General features: G+C 64.6%; 1 protein-coding gene across 1 annotated transcript in view; it reads left to right on the top strand.

Moving 5' to 3' along the window:
* Positions 1-301: 301 nt before the first annotated feature.
* ABCA2 (ATP binding cassette subfamily A member 2) overlaps positions 302-18,795 on the top strand; it is a 35,403-nt gene continuing 16,909 nt past the window's right edge. Inside the window, exons 1-16 of the mRNA XM_086475791.1 lie at positions 302-367; positions 8,960-9,053; positions 11,554-11,665; positions 12,069-12,235; positions 12,458-12,585; positions 12,862-12,966; positions 13,403-13,588; positions 13,701-13,919; positions 14,527-14,858; positions 15,143-15,302; positions 15,578-15,706; positions 15,998-16,165; positions 16,476-16,572; positions 16,978-17,151; positions 17,238-17,340; positions 17,969-18,083. Of these exons, the coding sequence (XP_086331917.1) occupies positions 302-367; positions 8,960-9,053; positions 11,554-11,665; positions 12,069-12,235; positions 12,458-12,585; positions 12,862-12,966; positions 13,403-13,588; positions 13,701-13,919; positions 14,527-14,858; positions 15,143-15,302; positions 15,578-15,706; positions 15,998-16,165; positions 16,476-16,572; positions 16,978-17,151; positions 17,238-17,340; positions 17,969-18,083 (2,355 nt within the window). The remainder of the gene's footprint in view (positions 368-8,959; positions 9,054-11,553; positions 11,666-12,068; positions 12,236-12,457; positions 12,586-12,861; positions 12,967-13,402; positions 13,589-13,700; positions 13,920-14,526; positions 14,859-15,142; positions 15,303-15,577; positions 15,707-15,997; positions 16,166-16,475; positions 16,573-16,977; positions 17,152-17,237; positions 17,341-17,968; positions 18,084-18,795) is intronic.

Here is an 18,795-nt window from a genome sequence, read left to right as displayed (position 1 = left end):
CCGGGCTGGGCCGAGCTGGGCCGCCCGGAGCCGGGCCGGGCCGGGCAGAGCGGGCGCGGCCCGCCGGTGCCTTTAAGGGGCGGCGGCAGGCGGGCGGCTCTGGGCTGGGGGCGGCGCTGCGCAAGGCCGGGCCGGGCGCGGCGGGGCCGGGGCTGGAGCCGGAGGCCGGTCCGCTCCCTCCCTCCCTGCTGCGGACAAAGGCGGCGGCGGCGGTGGCCCGGCGGGGTATGGCGGTGGGCGGCGGGTGATCCCGGAGCCGAGCGGGGGGAGACCCTGCGGCGGGGCTGGGCCCAGCCCGGCCATGGGGTTCCTGCACCAGCTCCATCTCCTGCTCTGGAAGAACGTGACGCTGAAGCGGCGCAGCCCGGTGAGCGCGGGGGCGGGGGGCCCGCCGGGCTGGGGCTCCCCTGCAGCCCTGGGCAGCGGCAGCCGCCGGAGGGGACGAGGCGAGGCCCCCGACCGGGGGAGGCTCCGCGGGGCGGCTGCGTGGGCCGGCGGGGAGCCTGGGGAGCCGCAGGCCGGGGGCGCGGGAGGGGTGCGGAGCCAGCCCCCGCCCGGGGTCGGGGTGTTCCCGGGGTCCCCACCCTCTCCCTGCCGCTGCCCGCTTCCCCCCCGGGGGACGGGCGATGTGGATGCGGGCCTGGCGGTGTCCGCTGGCTGCCGGGAGCAAGGAGCGTGGGTGCCGGCTGGGCACGAACCCGCGGTGCCGCCGAGGAACGCCCCGCCGTGCCCGGCATGTCGGCCCGCAGCCCCGGCGTGGGCCCGTCGCGGCGGCTCCCCTCGCGGGGCAGCAACAGTTGTGTCTCTCCTGCCCCGCTCCCACCCCGTGCCCGTGGGCGCCGTCCGGGCCCTGTGGCGGCTGGAGGAGCCCAGGGCCATGGGCTGGGTGCCGGCTCCCACACAGCCCTCTGCCCCGTGCAGCATCTCCCTCCCCACCACGGCCCCGCTGTCGTGTCCCAAATGCCCCGGGCACTTGCTGGCCCTGTCCCTGGTCCTCGGGGCCGCCCCTCCGGGCTGCGAGAGCTTTCCCTAAGCCCTCGGTTTCTGCAGGCTATAAATAGGTTTCCAAATCATATGTGGGTCAGAGCTGCCTCTCCTCCGTGGGCTGGAGAGGAGCTGCTCCCGCTTTCTGGGCGTGAGGCTGAGGAAAGTGGGGTTCCCGGGGGGCTGGTCCCCTCCCAGGGGTGGCAGAGGAGGCAGGGTGGCACCTTCCCCGCGGGGGTCGTGGATCTGGTGTAACCCTGCCCCGGCCTCTCCTGCCTGGCTGCTCCTGGGCAGGCCTTCCCTGCCGAACGCGCGGGAGGGACCCCCCTCGGGAGGGACCCCGGCCTGTGGGGACCCCAGCAGCGGTGCAGGCAGGGGGATGGGTGCGCTGGGCGCCGAGGGAGCCGGTTATTTTTAGAGGGTGGGGGAGGGTAGCGAACTGCTGCTCCAGAGCTGGCAATGCTTTCTCCTCTTCCCCCTCCCAAATATCCTGCAGGCCTGATCCTGCCTGCTTTCCCTCACCAGCAGCCTGCAAACATCAAGCCCTCCTCTGTCCCGGTGGCTAGAGACCACCTGGGACAGGGGCAGGCAGAGGGGGCATGGGCAGGGCTGGGCTAAGGCCTGCTTTCCAGGCAGGTGCTTGCTGCATGGGCAGCCCCGGTGCCCCCAAAATGGGTGAGGGGGATGATGCTCTTCGGCTGAGTCATCCTTGCTCCTTGCCCCGAGCAGAGCTGCGTGGCCATGGTGAGGGGCTGCCCGGTGCCAGTGTGCCATGGACCCCTGCTGTGGGGTGCAGCACAGCGATGCCCTGGCATCTGCTGGCCCTTGGCTGACTTGGACCTGGCCGCTGTAGCTGGTGGCGTTACAGACTGGGGGTGCTCACGTCTTTTGGGGACTCATTTCTCCCTGACCCTCCCCAGCCCCGTGAGCAACATGGGGGTGCAGCGCAGGAAGCTACAGCTCGAGGACAAGGAGCCTAGGCCCTGTCACCCCCACGTGCGGGGACTGTCACTGGAACGCCCTGCTCGCTGCAGGCAGGGTGGCAGGGGAAGGACTAGCACCTCCTCGCCCTCCCAGCGATGCCATGTGTGGATGGGGCATGTGGAGGACCAGCTGTGTGGTGGGGCAAGAGCTGACCTGGTGTCGGTGGTCGTGGGTGCTCTTGGATGGATTTGGTGCAGCCCCTGGGGCAGTCATGCCCTGAGGATGTGAGTTCCCTGTGCGTCACCTACTTCCTTGTGCTCCTGCTGCGTGCGAGTCCCAGGGTCACCTCGTGCTCCCTGTCTGCACAGGGGACATCGTCGTGCCTGCCCCTGGGGGAGCCCTGCCCTCTCCCAGCAGCCCGAGAGCAGAGCTGCAGGCGCTGGCTAACCAGGGCAGCGTCAGGCCCTGTGCCAGAGCCCAGCCTCACCAGCCAGTGCCTTGCTCTCCGCGGGTGGGTCCCCCAGCGCGGGTCTGCCCTGGCTCCATCCAGAGCTGAATGGTTCACTGCGCGAAACGAGCTCCGTGTCCCACTGGGCTGATCCTGCTGCAGCAGGCAGAGGCTGGGGGGATTGCAGCGGGGAGGGGGGTAGGCGTGAGACCCCTCCCCTGCTGGGAGTTCACCCCAGGGGGGTCGGAGTTGGAATTGCTGGGCTTCTCCCAGTCTCACAGAGGGAGTGTGGCGTGTGCCCTGCCTTTGCCCTGCCAGCAGCTGCCTGTTGGCACAGCCCTGTGCCGTCGGGTGCTGCCCTGGCATAGGTGCCTCGCCACAATGTGCAGAACAGCGGCCCTGGTGCTGCGGGGTGGGATGTGGAGCAGACTCCTCGTGTTTGGCACTGGGCTGGGATTCAAAAGAGCTGGGGCCAGCCCCCGGTGCTGTCCCCGAATGCTGGTGGACCTGGGGTGGTCCCCAGCGCCCCTGGCACCAGGGCTGTTCAGGGAGCAGCATGGTGGCGAGGCACAGCAGTAGCTTTGGGACAGACTTTGTCCACAGGCACTTTGTGAGGTCTTGGCTGGTCCGCTTGAGGCTGCGGCAGTGGTGGATACAGGGAGGCTGTGTGACGGGGTGGCCTTCGAGAGGTGCGAGAGGTGTGCTCCTGACCCGCAGCACCATGTCACCCGCTTCCCTAGCGCCCTTTGTCACTGGATGAGCTCACCTGCAGCCTGGCGAGGGTGATGGCCGGGCACTGTCCCCTAGTGCCTCTGTCAGATCCTGTGCCCAGCCCATGGGTGCGTTGGACTTTGTCCGGCAGAGTCATTCCGGGGGCTGCTCTGGGGTTTGGCCATGATTTTATTCTTCCCAGGGCAGGAGTTCAGGCAGGATCCTGAATGGGTCGGTGGGCGTCTGAGTAGAACAGCATCAGCAGCGCTCGGTGGAGGGAAGCCAGGGCCATGGGTGCCTGAGGATGGGCAGTCCCCTGGGTGGTGCAGGCTGTGCCGTCGTTTATGTTGCCTTGGCTCTGCTGTGATGGGGGGTGAGCTCAGCTGTGTGTATCTTAAGGGATGGGCTCCCCAATGACTTTTGGTAGCTGGTTTAAGCCTGTGTTGGATGTAAAATTAACAGGTGATCTCATAAAAGTTACCGCAGGCACAGTTCAGGGTGTTCGGCTGCCTTCCCCGTGGCTCTCTGTGCCCACAGGTTTGGAAAGGGAAGGTGACTGCAGCTGGAGCTCCTGGCTCTGAAGTGCCAGTGATGGAAGTTGCTGATGCGTTTTGTTTGGCCCTGGGGAAGTGTTGGCAGTTCGGGGCTCTTTTGGAGGAACAGCGAGCAGGAATTGAGGCTCTGGGTGCTGCTTTGGTGTCGCAGCATGTCTGTGGGGCTCCTGTGGCCTTGGGGTGGGGGGAAGATGCCCATGGGGCAGGGGAGAGCTGGGCAGTGGCATGGCTGCTTTGCCCTGTGCAGGGTTTGTGCCTTTTGCTCCTTGTCCGAGAGCTGGGAAGCTCCCACCACGTGAAGGAGTTGTCCTGGCAGGTCTGCCCCTTCCTCCCTTGCCGGTGGGAGCGGAGCTGAGGGGATCTTGATACCCCCAAAATAAGAAAGGCTGAAATTTGGGTATTGGGAGGGCTCACCCAGCTGGCGGGGGCCTGCTGCAGCAGTGCCTGTGCTGGGGCACAGCATCCCTGGGGGCCAGGGCACCCCGCGCCTGTGGAGGCGCTGCCAGGTCCTGCTGCCCGGGGTGGGTGGGGGCTGGTACTGGATCCCACGGCAGGAATCGATCGGGCCGGTGCCGCCCTGGCTCCGGCTGCTCTTTGCCCCCTCGGTGTTTGCCACTGGTGCGGGGGGAGGCGGGGGGAGGCGTGCAGGTTTGGCAGGGTGGTGCCGGTGCGTCGGTGCCAGGCAGCATCTCTGTGAATCCTGCTCACAGGGCGGCCGTGGCGGCACCTGTTGCAGAGTGATCAGTGGCCACGGTGGCCCAGAGGGCAGGTGGCTGAACCACCGAGCTTGCAGGACTCTGCCTCGTCCCTGCCCGTGGGGAGAGGCTGCGGGGCAGCCAGCGCCGTCCTCCACACTGCGGCCATCGGCAGTCCCGCCGGCTCTCAGGCCGGGCACCTTGTGCCGATGGGGGGGTGGCTGCGTCCCAGTGCCATGTGCCGGTGCGGGAGCGCTGCTGTGTGGTCCTGGGACAGGGCGCTGCCCATGGCGTGTCCCCCTAGTCCAGGCATGCCGGTGCCCAGCTAACACGGCACGGCGGGGCTGGCACGGGGGAGAACCGTGCTGGGCTCTCCCTGGGCTCCCGGTTCTGGCATGGTGGGTCTGGGCTCAGGAGAGGTGTTGGCAAACCCCAGTGGGGATTTTCTCCTCCTCCAGCTTCCCCGAGGCACGTCCCCAGGCTGCCATGCCAGGGCTGCAGGGCAGGGTGTGAAGGGTGGGGATGTGCCCTTGCTGGGGGTAGGCAGCAGTGGGACAAGAGATGACTGGTACAACTCGCACTGAGCAGAAGTGTGCCAGAGGCAGGGGTGATGGCAGCCAGGGCTCGGCGGGGGGATCAGCAGCCCCTGGGCCCGGCCTTGCCTGTCCCCATGGGTAAGGGCACAGGCAGGTGACCTTGGGGAGCGCTGGCAGGTGCCCAGCCGGGTGGTGACCATCAGTAGGTGTCTGTGGTCGGGTCCCTGCCGGGGTGGGGGGGCAGGACTGGCTTGGGGTGAGGGCTTGGCTTGGCCTCATGTGTCTGCCTGGATGTGGGGCCTTGCTCACCCGCTGGCTCCAGTGCTGCTCTTTCCCAGCAACTGTGGCTTCACCTGCCTGTGGCTCCCAGCTGTGAGCACATAAGTGGGAATTTAATGACACTTAAAGTCTGGAGCCATCAGAAAGTTTAAAATGCTGTTGGAAAAGCTGTAGTGTTGATTCTCCAGGAGCTGAGACCCATCCTCTGGGGCTCCTGTGGGCTGGCACCTGCTGCCGGCTCCATGGGCAGTGCTGGACCTTCAGGAGAGGCTGGCAGGGAGTGGGCAGCAGCTCTTCCTTCCCAGGGAGGCGCTTAGGCAGGCTCTGTCCTGTCCTCTGGTGAGTGCAGGACTGTGGGTTTGGAGGCCAGGCTTGCCCTGGGCTGTGCATGGTGCTGCTTCACCTGCATCGGGGCTGGTAAATCCCCTCACAGGTGCCTGCCCATGGGGAGAGGGGGGCTGGTATGGCAGGGTTGGGCTGCGGGGGCATCACTGGGGTCACCAGCTTGGAGGTCTCTGGGTGGGGGCTTCCAGCCTCTGGCTGCCCCTCTGCCGCAGGCTTCAGGGCGTTTATGGGAGCGGGCAGGAGGGATGCAGCAGACTTTCAGGTGATGGTGGCGATGGACGTAGAGAGCTGCCTCTGCCTGGCCTGGCTGCCTTTCTGGGGAGTGCCCAGCTCGGCTGTCGGGGCACGCACACTGCTGTGTCCTGGGGACATCGGTGGAGTTGTCCTGCCAAAGTCCATGGCCCAGTGCCTGTGGCCACGCTAACCCTGGCTTCAGCGTGTGTCCCAGCTGCCCCAATGGTGGCCGCAGCGTGGGCATGGTGACTGCTGTACCAGGCCACGCTGTTTGCTCTCCCTGGCTCCGTGGGGCTCGTTGATGCTTTTGGCCTGGCAGTGTGGGGGCCATGCGTCCCCGGCTGGTGCTGCTGCCTTGTGCTCGGGCCGTGCGGTCCTGACCTGGCTCGTCCTCCTCGCAGCTCCCATCTGCCAGCATGGCAGAGGGCAGCCGCACGTGTGGAGTCACTGGCCTGAGGCCCCCGGGGAGCTGAGCATCCCCCTGCCAGGGAGATGCCTGCTTGGGGGCAGCACCCTGCCAGCAGCACCCGCCAAGCCCTGCCTCCCTTGCTGGGGGAGTCGGGCAGAATCCAGCTGCCCCTGTGTCCAGCCTGTGGCAGGGCTGAAGGTGGGATCCCAGCAGGCACACACGTACCCCACCCTCCGTGGTGGTGGCAAACAGATGCACCCAGCACTCAATGCAAACCCAAACAGCACCTATGGCCTCATCCTGCTCACCTTTCTGGCAGCTCAAGGTGAGCTTGTGCCAGCGGGATGTGCACGTGCATGGATGGGATGGATCCCTCTGGCAGCTGAGCTCCGCTGTTGCCCAGGAGCTGCTCCTGCTTCCCCCCAGCCACTGTCATCTGGACCCAAGGGCCCTTGGGACCTGTGTCCCACCTCAGGTGCTGCACTGCATCCCCCCCACCCCCCCTCACCAATAGAGGAGGAGGATGGAATAGGTGAGAGGCCAGGACAGACCACGCTGGTTGGTGCAGGGCATGGCCAGTGGCTGGCAGGCACGGGCCTTTCTCTCCTTTTCTCAGCGTTCCCTTCCCAGCTGCCCACATCCTGGCCTTTGGTTCCTCACACAATCCCAAAATGTTCCCCAGTGTCCTGCACCTGTGGCCAGGAACGCTGCTGTCCCCAGGCTGTGCCAGTGTTGGGTGCCCCCCAGGGACAGCATACCCCCAGCACTGCATGCCAGTGCCTCTGCCCCGCTATGGGTGTAGGGCAGCCCTGGGGAGAAAAGGGGCAGCATCAGTCCCAGGGGTATGGGCTGGGGCACCCCACTGCTGCCATGTCTGCCCATTGCCATGTCACCCCAGGTGCCAGTGATGGGGGGCAGCCTGCCCTGGCACTGGGGTGCGCAGCGGTGCAGGAGGGGTTGGGGACAGGGGGTGTCTCTGGGGAAGGAGATGAGCCAAAGGTCAATGACCCACTTTTAAAAAAAAAAAAAACAACAAACTAACAACAAGCAAGTCCCTCCTGTCGCCACCAAGGACCCGACAGTCCCCAAGGGAGCCTGGTACAGGCCGGCGTGGGTGTGGGGGGACAATCCCACAGGCGCCTGGGCACAGAGGCCCGATTGTGCGCCTGGTAAACAGGCGGTGGGGCGGGCGCGGGCGGCGAGCGGCAGGGCAGGAACTGCAGGGTGGGCAGAGTGGGTCGGGGTGTCCCTTGTCACACAGCCCCCCATCCCTCGGTACAGGGACGGTGATGCCAGGGACTGTCCCTGGGACCAGTGGTGCTGGAAAGTTGGGCGTTCCCCAGCCCTGGCACTGCTCCTGGGGTGTCTACTGTCCCTGTCCCCTCGAGCCTTTCTTCCTCCTGTCTCTGCCTCCCCCAAAATCAGCAGCTCTGGGGGTGGGGAGGGCAGCACTGGGGGCACCCATGGGTGCAGCTGTGCCCGTCCCGCAACCCTGCCAACGGTGGTGCCCACAGGAGTGCTGCGACCACGTGCCAGGGGGGATCGGGGGGTGGGGGTTCCTCTGCTCGCTGCAGTTCGCTGGGCTGCTGTGACTTCTCGGCAGAGTGTTTGCAGCGCCCAGGTGAGGACAGCATGGAGGTGACGCTGTTGGGGACAGGAGAGCCTGACCCTGTCACTGCTGCTGGCTGTGTCCTTCCGGGCAGCTCCTGTCCTGTCAAAGCCCCATCTTCCCACCCTGCTGGCGTGCCCCTCCAGCAGCTGGTCACTGGGTGACTGGGCTGGTGTGGGAGCATGGTGGGAGGTGCCCTGACCGTAGCGAGCGCCTTCCCAGCCGCAGAGCTGGGGCCTGCCCTGCCTGTGGTGGCAGAAGGTTTTGGGGTCTCAGCTCCAGCCTGGGGTCTGATCTGGCTCTGAAGTGAGCTGAGGTTGGCTCACCTCATCCCGTGCCTCAGTTTCCCCACCTACAGTAGTTCCCCTCCACTCGGCAGCGAGGGCGAATGGGTTCGTGATGTGGCCTGGGCACTCCCGGTGCGAACCAGCGGCAGCTGCGCTGGCAGCGTGCCGGGTGCCTGCCCCTGCCAGTGGCCGAAGGCGCTGATGCCCATCCCCAGGGCCTCTGGGCACGGAGCCCAGCCTGTGCTGCCTGTGCGATTGGGGTCAGGGATTCCTGGGGATTTGCTGTGATTGACCGTATGCCACCGGTGGAAATCCTGTGCAGCCGTAGCCTCCTGGGAGGGCACGGCGGGGGTGCCAGGACTCCCCACGCTGCTCCCTGGTTGCACCTGGAGCTGGTGCCAGGGCCTGGCCGAACCAAAACTCACCCTGACAGCACTGAGGTCTGCCCCCTGCATGGCCCCACAGGTGGGACCCAGCGGTGGCGTGGGTGGCAGGGGGACATTGTGCCAGGCAGCTGCTGGCTGGGGGGGCACTGCTAGGATGAGGATCTGCAGCTCTTTGCTGGCCGTAAGGACTTGGGGTCGTCTCCTCTGGGCAGCCCCAGCTGAAGTGTCCTGTCGGGGCTGGGCTCAAGCCCCAGCACCCTGTTTGCATTGCTGGAGCAGGGGTCCATCCCCTTCTGTGCTACCCTCCCCTGTCCCAGGGTGCCCCAGGCAGGATGGAGCAGGCAGGGTGCAGGCAGGGGCAAGCAAGAGATCCGTAGGTGCCCAGGGCCCCATTTGCCTCTAGCTGAGCTTTGATGGTGCCACCAGCCACTGGCAAGGAGTGGGCTCGGTGCTGTACTGCACTGGTGCCCCAGGGACCCCCGTTCTGCCCATGCTCCTCACTGGTAGCTGGGTCCTGTCCCCAGGCATCACCATCCCTCTGCTTTGTGTCTTCCCCAGTGGGTGCTGGCCTTTGAGATCTTCATCCCCCTGGTGCTCTTCTTCATTCTCCTGGGGCTGCGGCAGAAGAAGCCGACCATCCCTGTGAAGGAAGGTGAGTGCCAGCAGTGTGGTGCCTGGGGCACTTGCACTTAGGGGCACCCACGCTTGGGGGCACCCACACTTGGGGCCACCCTGAGGCCCTGGGAAGCTGGTACAGACCCCTGGGGACAGCCTGGGGGCAGAGAGGAGTGTCCCCAACAGCTGGCAGGGATCCAGAGGGGCCTTTTGGAGGACATGGCCCTGGGCAGGGGCTGCAGTCGAGGGCTGACTGGGCAGACACAGGGGGGTTGGAGAGACAGAGCCAGTCCCAGCTGGGGAGGGGGGGGCTGCCCTTGGGGGGTGGCAGCACGAACCAGCCTGTGGCTGCCATTGGCAGGGACATTTTGTGGGGGGAAGGGGGAGCTGGATAGTGCTGGGACAGCCACAGTCCCCCTGAGTGCTCGAGAAGCAGCTGGGGTGGCACTGGGAAGGGCTCACCACCTCCTTGCAGTGCTGCGGGGGAAAATGCACTGTGTGGAGCCCTGTGCCTGGCTAGTGGGGGGGCTCTGGGCCCCTGGCAAGCTGACAAGTTGTTGGGACCGGAGCTGGGGACTCCTGGAGATGTGCAGCTGGAGCTCTGGCTGTGGGTGCCAGTGCCCGTGGGCTGTGCCGCTGGGAGGAGGTGGCGGGATGGAGCTGCAGGTTCACCAAGGCTCCGTGTGGCACCTAGATGCCCCGTGGGATGCCCACCCTGGCAGCTGGGGCCAGGGGGAGATGCTGGGAGCTGGTGGCCGTAATGGTGACCTGGTGTAACAGTGGTCCAAGCCTGTGTTTCAGCACGTGCCGGCGAGGGAGAGCCCAGCTGCCAGCGCGGGTCCGGCTGCGGGCGGTGGTGGGCACTGCCCTGGTTCCTGCCCCAGTGCTGACGTGCCCTCTGTGTTGTGTGGTTTTTTGGTTTGTTTTTTTTTTCTTTCATTTTGCTCACGTTTTCTTTTTCTTTCCCACCATCTCCCCTGCCCGCCTGCCCTCCATGCCTCTACTGCATGCGCCAGTCTGTAAGTTGGTGGGGTGGGTGGGCGCCTCCCCCCCTTCCCCTGCCTGTGCTGGCTATGTATTTTGGGGAGAAAGGGTCCAGTTTGGATCAACTCGCTCTGGCCTAATCCACACCCCTGTAACCCTGTCGCCTTCCTCTGTGGCTGGTGAAGATGAGCTTGGGCAGCACAGTGTGGCCCTGTCTGCTCCTCCCCAGGGCTGCCCAGCCAGGACCAGCCCGTGGTGGTGTCCCTGCTGAGTTGATGGTGTCCCTACTGGGTTGGCAGCGCAGGGTTCCCCAGGTGCTGGGACTGCTGGTGACGATGTCCCCAGCCCCTCGGGCTGCAGAAGGCTCTCCTGGCCAGGTGGAGGCTTGTCCTACCCCTTCTTCTCACCTCCCTCCTGGGGCAGACCCTGCTGGGTGCTGGCACCCATGTGGTAGCCTGTGCCCACCCAGTCTTGCCTGTGCCCCTCCCTGCTCATCCCCGAGGGGCTGGAGATGGCTCCCACCCCAGCACCACTGGGTGGTGCACGACCCTGTCATGGCTCCTTGCAGCTGAGACAAGCTGGGACATGGCACTACCAGGATCCTGGAGGCCAGCAAGATGCCATCCATGCTATCACCAAAGCATGGCATGGCCACTACTGTCTGTCACACCACCCTAGCAGGCTGCTAGCCCATCCCATGCTGTGCCCATCCCTGCCCTGGGCTGTCCCTTGTCCCTGCCAGAAGCCCATCTTCACCAGCCCCTGCCCGTCGTGGCTGTGCTAACAGCACTGACCTGCCTCTAACCACGGGGCCACCGTCTGGGGTGGTGAGAGCAGGGTCCCTCCCTGGCACTGACCAGTGGCAACCTCTGGTCCCCCTTGGGCAGGGCCCTTCTGGGCTTGGCCTGCCCCAGGGAAGGACGTGAAAAGACCCCGGCAGGGATGTTAGCTCAGCGCCGGCGGAGGGGGGGAAGATTTGCCCTCCACTTGCTGCTCCTCATTTCTTCCATCTCCCCCCCACCGTGTCTCCATTTCCACCCACCTCCAGCAGCCGCACATTGGGGCAGCCGGTCAGGGGGGAGGCTGGGGGCTCCAGGAGCTGTGGGTGACAACTCTATTTTCCCTGTCTTATTGTTGTTCCTCCTCCTCTTCCTCTGGAGATCCAGCGGTGCCTCTGAGGGTACTAACAAGAGGGGCCGAGAGGCTGGCGGAGCTTGGTGGCCATCCTGGGGGCAAGCGGCAGAAGCTGGCATCATCCTGGGGCGGGAGGGACCCATCACGCAGAGGGGGAGCGGGCAGGGGCAAGGGGGCAGGGGCCAGGGTGGCAGGAGCTGCCCACAGCCCCAAAGGGCCACCAGCTGGGGACAGCCTTGGTGGGAAAGCTGCAGACTTGGGACCTTGGCCACCAACCTCCTGCGGGACTCACGGGGCCCAGCGCCTGCTTCTCTGAACTGAGTGTCTGTCTCTCCGGTGGCCCCCTGCCTCCCCCCGCCTCTCCTTCCTCTCTGCCCACACCTTCCCCGGCCTCTTCTGCGCTCTCCTGCTGGCTCCAGCTTTCTACACGGCGGCCCCTCTCACCTCGGCCGGGATCCTGCCTGTCATGCAGTCCCTGTGCCCCGACGGCCAGCGCGACGAGTTCGGCTTCCTGCAGTATTCCAACTCCACGTGAGTCGTGCCCTCGCCGCGCGCTTCCTCCTCCTGCCCTGCCTGCTCCCACGCACAGCCTGCCCCTTCCCACCCTGACACTGCCCTTCTGGGCACAAGGCACAAGCCTGTGTCCCCCAAAGAGCTTGGGTGCAGAGCACCGTGTCCCTGGGGTGCAGGGAATATCTCAGCCCATTTCCCCCATGGGTTACCAGTGCTGGGAAGAGGATGGAGGTGGCCCCTGGGGACACCTCAAGACCCTGGGGCTCTCCTCTGCACCCCTGGCATGATGGATTACGGTGCACAGGCGAGGGCAGCTCCTGGGGCAGCAGTGCTGCCCCATGCACCCCACAGAGCTCTGTGGAAGGTGTCCCCATGCCTCTGTCCCTGTCCCTGAAGCAGCGGTGGTGCTGGGCCCTTGCAGGGTGACGCAGCTCCTGGAGCACCTCAGCGAAGCGGTGGAGCAGAGCAGCCTCTTCGACCCACAGCACCCAGGGCTGGAAGAGGAACTGGAGTCACTGCGCCGGCGCCTGGAGGCACTCAGCAGCAACGAGCCCAGCTCCATGGAGACCCACTTCAGCAACCAAGCAGGTAGGCTGGGTCCTCCCTGCCCCCCCGCTGCCTGCGCAGGCAGGGATGGAGATGCCCACCTGCCAGGCACCCAGCGATGTGATGGCACGTGGTGGTGCGCTGCCACTGTCCCACATCACTGTGTGCCGGGCAGGGCCAGCTGTGATATGTCCCCACCTGGGGCTGTGTCGTGTCCCCGACGCTGGTGGGCTGCTCTGACCCCCCTGCCTTGCTCCTTGCCAGGATCTGGCTTCACGCTGGCGTGGGCGGCCAAGGACCAGGGCGAGCTGCACCGCTTCCTGACGCAGAACCTGTCCCTCCCCAATAGCACGGCCGAGCTGCTCCTGGGTTCCAGCGTTGACCTGCGGGAGGTGGGTGATGACCTGCGGGAGATGGGTGGTGACTTGCAGGAGGTGGGTGACCGTGCGGTGCTGCAGGGCCAGGCTTTGCAGGGGTCTGCACTGCCCCAGTGAATGGGCATGTCCTGCCCCAGACTGAGCCCTGACCACCACACCTACCGGGTGGGAGTCAGTGGGCACCCGGCCAGGACTCATCCTGCCCTGCCACCCCATGCTGGGGCATTGCTGGGCAAACGAGTGCCTCCGCTCCCAGTGCGCTCAGCAGCCCCGCTCCCATCCCCCATGCAGGTGTACCGCCTGTTTTTCGGTTCGTTTCCTTTGGTACCCGATGAGACCCATGAGCGAGACCTGTGGGATGGGTTTGGCCCCGGTGAGAAGATGACGCAGCTGGAGGTGAGCAGTGCCGCGTGCAGGGGACACGGTGGGGCAGAGCTCGTCCTCTGCATCCCCTCCATGTCCCACCACAGGGCCATCTGGGGTGTTCGTCCTGGCAGAAGGGATGTGGCGGGATGCTGTTCAGGTGGCCAGAGCAGCAGCAGGGATGGCCGGGTCCTGTCCCAGTGCTGCCACCGGTTCCCCCAGTGCTTTGAGGCACACCAGTGCCTGCGCCTCACTTTCCCATTGCAATGAGTGATGGCACCACCTGGTCAGTGGCTGTGGAGGGAGTGGAGGAGATTGTTCCCTCCTGTGGCTGGGGTGCAGGGGACCCGTGCTCCCTCCATGGATATGGGTGCTGTGGGACCATTCATGTGTGCTTCAGGGGACACACACAGAGGGGGACCCCAGGAACCCCCCACACAACCAACCACCCCTGTCGGTCCTCCTGCAGAAGAGCCTCCCCAGCAGCTGGAGGAGCCTGCGGGAAGGGCTGGTCCACCGGGCACTGCGGGACCCCACGTCAAGCCCGCACCGTCCGGCGCTGCTCCGCTTGCTCTCCCAGGCCCTGGGCCTCGCCAGCACCGCCCCAGCACCCACCACCTCCGACAGCCCCCAGGCCTTCATCACCGAGATGGAGGTGAGCACCTCATGGGGCGAACCGGGGTGCACAGGCAGCTGCTCTGCCAGGGTGGGCACCATTGCAGTGCCCCTTTGACCAGGGCTGTGCCCCATGGCTCCCTGCACCACAGGGTGTCCTCTTCACTGGCCCAGTGCTGGAGCAGCTGACGTGTGAGCAGAGCCCGGGGGGGCTGCGCCGCCTCCTGCACGTGGCCCCTGCGCAGCAGCCGCTGCTGCAGGCGTACCGGGCGCTGGCCTGCAACGGCAGCCGGGCTGCCCGCCGGGACCGCTTCGCCCGGCTGGCTGCCGAGCTGCGGGACCAGCTGGACACCCCCAAGATCGTCAGCAGGGTGAGAGCAGGGCTGTGGGACGTGCCTCCCACTCGCTGTGGGGTGGGCTGTGGGGCAGGGACAAGGCCTGGGCAGGGTTTCCCTGTTCGTTGGGGGATGTGTGGGGATGGGGGGCCTGGCCCCTCCTGATCACTCCTTTACCCCATATGGGCACCCCACTGCCCAGCCCCATGGTGGGACCCCAGAGGATTTCCCCTCCTGTCACCCACTCGGACGGTGCCCGTTGGATGGGGCTGGGTGTCCCCAGCATCCTCCAAGCGTGTCCCTGCAGGCTCCTCTCCCCAGGATGGGCCATGTCTCCAGTGACACAGCTCCTCGAGGCTGGCTCTGAGGTCCCCCCTCCTCGTCCCACCAAAGTCTGATGTGTCCCTTGTGTCATGGAGGACCACGCTTCCTGCCCCCTCAGCAAGCATTTGCCTGCAGTCCTGCTGCCTAATAGCCATGGGTGCATGGCAATGAGTCTAGGGCCCCAGCTGGGCACAGCTCCAACCTTTTAAGCAAGAAAACGGACATGCCACTGCTTGGGGTCCCCCCATGTCCCCTCCCGCTGGCAAGCAGAGCCCTTTGCCCCAGCCATGGGTAACCCCTTGCCCGCTCATCCTCGCAGCTGAAGCTGGATGAGGTGAACAGCACGGCCGCACAGCATCGCCTCCGCGCCCTCCTGGAGGACCTGGTGGAGATGGAGAAAGTTCTTCATGATGTGGACATCCTCTCAGCGCTGGCCAAGCTGCTGCCCAGGGGAGCCTGTGCCAGCAAGGCTCCACCGCCCACTGCCAACAGCACTGGCTGGGCCAGCGCCAACGCCACGGCGGGCAACGCCACGGTGGAGGAGGAGGGCACCAGTGGGGGCCCGGCCAGTGGCGACAACCCCCAGGGGCAGTTCTCAGCATTCGTGCAGCTCTGGGCTGGGCTGCAGCCCATCCTCTGTGGCAACAACCGGTAGGAGCCCTGGGGGACAGAGGGGGACAGATGCAGGTGCTTTCTGGTCGGGACAAGGGTGTGGGAGAGCCCACCCTGCCTCTGCCGGTGGTCAAGGGCCCTGATCATCACTTGATGAGCCCGCAGGAGATGGATGCCGCACCGCATCCTTGTGCCGTGGCCAGGGGAAACTCCCTGTGCTGGCAGGGGAGAGTGTGAAATCCCCTCATGTGCAGGTGTAGGGGCTGCCCACAGCGAGGAGCGCTGGGGCTGGAGTTGAGTTGGCAGCTGAGCTCCCTTTGCAGGACAATCGAGCCCGAGGCGCTGAAGCAGGGCAATATGAGCTCACTGGGCTTCACCAGCAAGGAGCAGCGAAACCTGGGCCTCCTCGTGCATCTGATGACCAGCAACCCCAAAATCCTGTACGCACCTGTGGGCACTGAAGTGGACAAGGTCATCCTGAAGGTGAGGGTGCAGAGGCCGAGACCCCTGTCCTTCCTCTCCCACCAGCCCCACTCTGCAGAGACCTCTTTGCCCAGAGGAGCTGGGTCAGGGCTGAGCAGAGAGGAAGGGACCAGCTGCCAGGCAGCGCTTCCAGAAGCAGGCAGCTGCCTTGGCCCTTATTGGGGTATCGATGCCTGCTGGGCATCTGGTGGGCAGATACCTCCCTGGTGCTAGCCATCCCTGAGAGCAGGGGGTGGCCCTGCCTCTTCCTGCTGTGTGACCTTCCTCCCCCCCAGGCCAATGAGACCTTTGCCTTTGTGGGCAATGTCACCCACTACGCCAAGGCGTGGCTGAACATCTCCCCCGAGATCCGTGCCTACCTGGAGGAGGGCAGGCTGCAGAGGCGCATCCGCTGGCTCCAGCAGGTAGGATAGTGCGGTGGGGACTGAGCCTGCCTGGGCTTTACTGCCCCGGGGGTGGGAAGGGGGTGTCCTGCCCTGAGGCACCTCATAGCTTCTTCATGTGAGGCTCTCAGGTGCTGCTGGGTGCCCACCCTGCTCTTGGGACGACCAGGCTGGTTCCCTGCGCAGAGTGGACGCTGTCCCCTCATCCCCAGGAGGAGCACTGGCTCTTGTCTGTGTCCATGGGGCGGACAGAGGGCTGAGAGGCAGGGGGCACCCCACCTTCTCCCTCTCATGTCTCCCTCTCTGTCCCAGTTCACCGCCGACCTCCACAAGCATCCAGAGATCCTGAATGTCTCTGACAGCGATGTTCTCCACAACTTCCTCAATGGCAACTTCTCCCTGCCCAACGCCAGCGTTCTGCTCCAGCAGCTGGACACCATTGACAATGCTGCCTGTGGCTGGGTCCACTTCATGGCCAAGGTGAGGTTGTGCCTGCCTGTGGGAACATGGGTGCTGGAGCAGCACCCGCCGCCCACAACCAGACTCCATGGGACCGAAGAGGGGTCAGGTCCACTCAGATCACCTTAAGGCTGTGGGACAGGAGCCCTGGAGGAGATAGTAGCTTCTGCAGTGTCGGGAGCTTTGGGGTAGATGCCAATGGTGGAGGTGCCCACCTGGGTTTGGGGGCTCATGAGGTGGCTGTGGGTGGCACATGCTGCACCATGTGCAGGGTCTGCTTGCCAGACCTGTCAGGGCCAGTGGGGTTTCACCAGCATCCCCTTCCCACCAGGTCAGCGTGGACATCTTTAAAGGCTTCCCGGACGAGGAGAGCATTGTCAACTACACGCTGAACCAGGCCTACCAGGACAATGTCACAGTCTTTGCCAGTATGTCCCCGGGAACCAGCCCCTTTGAAAGGGTCCCTGGAGCCATGTCCTTCTCCAGCTGTGCCCTGGGGTGGGGCCACTGGCTCTGGGACGTGGCTCCCTTGGTGCATGCATTGGGTGGATGAGCAGACCAAGCATCCCGCGGTACCCATACTCTGCCTCTGGCTGAGCCCTGCTGGGCGCAGTGCCGTGCCGCTGTCCTGGCTCTCCCACTGCTGCTGCCTGTGGTCCACGTGCCCTCGCATCCCATGGGCCGTTCCACCCTTTTCACCCATGGCTGCCCTCGTGGTGCCCTTGGCTGGGACACTCTGAACCCCTCCATGTCCCTTCCTGTCGCTGCGGGCCAGCCGGTGTGGCTGTCTCCTGTGGTGCCAGCGGGCTCCGTGCCTCTCCTGCTGCCCGCAGGCGTCATCTTCCAGACCAACAAGGATGGCTCGCTGCCCCCCCACGTCATGTACAAGATCCGGCAGAACTCCAGCTTCACGGAGAAGACCAACGAGATCCGGCGGGCGTACTGGCGGCCTGGCCCCAACACTGGCGGCCGCTTCTACTTCCTCTATGGCTTTGTCTGGATCCAGGGTGAGTGCCAGCTCCCTGCCACAGCTGCCCACGTCCCTGACCCCTGCCCTCCCTGCCTGCTCAGCCTGGCCTCTCTGCCTCCCCAGACATGATGGAGCGCGCCCTCATCAACACATTCGTTGGCCACGATGTGGTGGAGCCTGGCAACTATGTGCAGATGTTCCCATACCCGTGTTATACCCGGGATGAGTGAGTAACACCTGTGTGGGCAGGGGCAGGACCTTCCCTCTTTCCCTTTGCTGGCCAGGACACTTCAGCTGGGAAAAGGGGACAAGTTTGGGGACCTGAGAGAGGTTGGTGACATTGGGAGTGATGAGCAAGCAGTTAAGCTCTGTTCCATGGACCACCAGACTAGGCAAGCAGGGGAAGGGTTTTGTGCCCAGTTGGCAGCTGAAGTGAGGAACTCATGGCCGTGGGGTGTCTTGGAGGCCGAAAGACTTGGGGAGAACAAGAGGAGTGTGGTAAATGGATGGCACATGCGTCTGTTGGTGGTTATTGAACACAGTGGTCTGGAGGAAGCACCTGGAGAAGTCCCAGAGCTACCAGTTCTCTATGGCAGGAGGGTGGATAGGGCCCTGTCCACACCAGGGTAGGCAGGCCACCAGGCTGAACCCACGGCTGCTGCCTGCCAGGACCTGACAGCCAGGACACCAGATTGTCCTATGGGCTTACTGAAGAAGCTCTTTCAGGGCACTAAGGACCTGCTGGACTGGAGGTGGTGGGAGAGCCCCTCTGCTGCTCTGTGTCCCAGGGTCTCCCTGGGTCTCTGCAGTGGTGCCACCATCCAGCTCTCCCCTCTCTTCCTCTACTCCACCAGCTTCCTCTTTGTCATCGAGCACATGATGCCCCTGTGCATGGTGATCTCCTGGGTCTACTCGGTGGCCATGATGATCCAGCACATTGTGACTGAGAAGGAGCATCGCCTGAAAGAGGTGGGGATGGTGAGAGAGGTCCCTGGCGAGGAGCTGGCATCTCTGAGCTCTGAGACCTGCCCTGTTGTCTTGGTTTGAAAAGATAGGTGTCTGTAGAGGAAGGCAGGAGCCTCCCTTGAAATGGAAAGTGCAACCCCCTTCCCTCCAAATTATTATAATTTTGAAATTAACGGGCGTTCAGGCAAAGATATGGGGAATAGGAATAACAGTTCTTTACTAATATATATATATATATAACACAAGGCAGGGAAAAAAAACAAACAACCCACTGGTTTACACTGACAGAGTCAGGAATACAACCTGACACCCTGTTAGGGGGGCAGTAGCAGTCCGATAAGATGCTGGCTGCAGTCCTCCTGAAGTGATGGGTGTAGTTCTGTGGAAGCAGCAATCAGGTAAAAGAGTCTGGTCTTCCTCCGAAGGTCCAGTGGTAGGTAGGTAGCTCTTGTCCTCTGGAACTCCAGTGGGGGGAAAAGCTCCTCTGGGAATCCAGTGGAAGAAGGCTGCTAGGGTGTTCGAGATCTCAGTTTTTATTTGGCATGGACTGCTTGGCTCCTTCCCCCCCTCCCCGGGCGGAGCATCTCACCATGGGATGGGGAGTCGTGAGGCAGTTCCTTGATGGGCCATTAACAGGAGATAGTCCAGGAGCGAGTTACCGATGGGTCAGGCGATAAGGCATTGTTGTGCCCAGTAACAGGAGATAGTCCAGAGG

This window comes from Leptosomus discolor, chromosome 19 (genome assembly GCF_034619465.1).
Source record: "Leptosomus discolor isolate bLepDis1 chromosome 19, bLepDis1.hap2, whole genome shotgun sequence".
Taxonomy (NCBI): Eukaryota; Metazoa; Chordata; class Aves; order Leptosomiformes; family Leptosomidae; genus Leptosomus; species Leptosomus discolor.
This window is presented reverse-complemented; position numbering and strand designations above follow the sequence as displayed.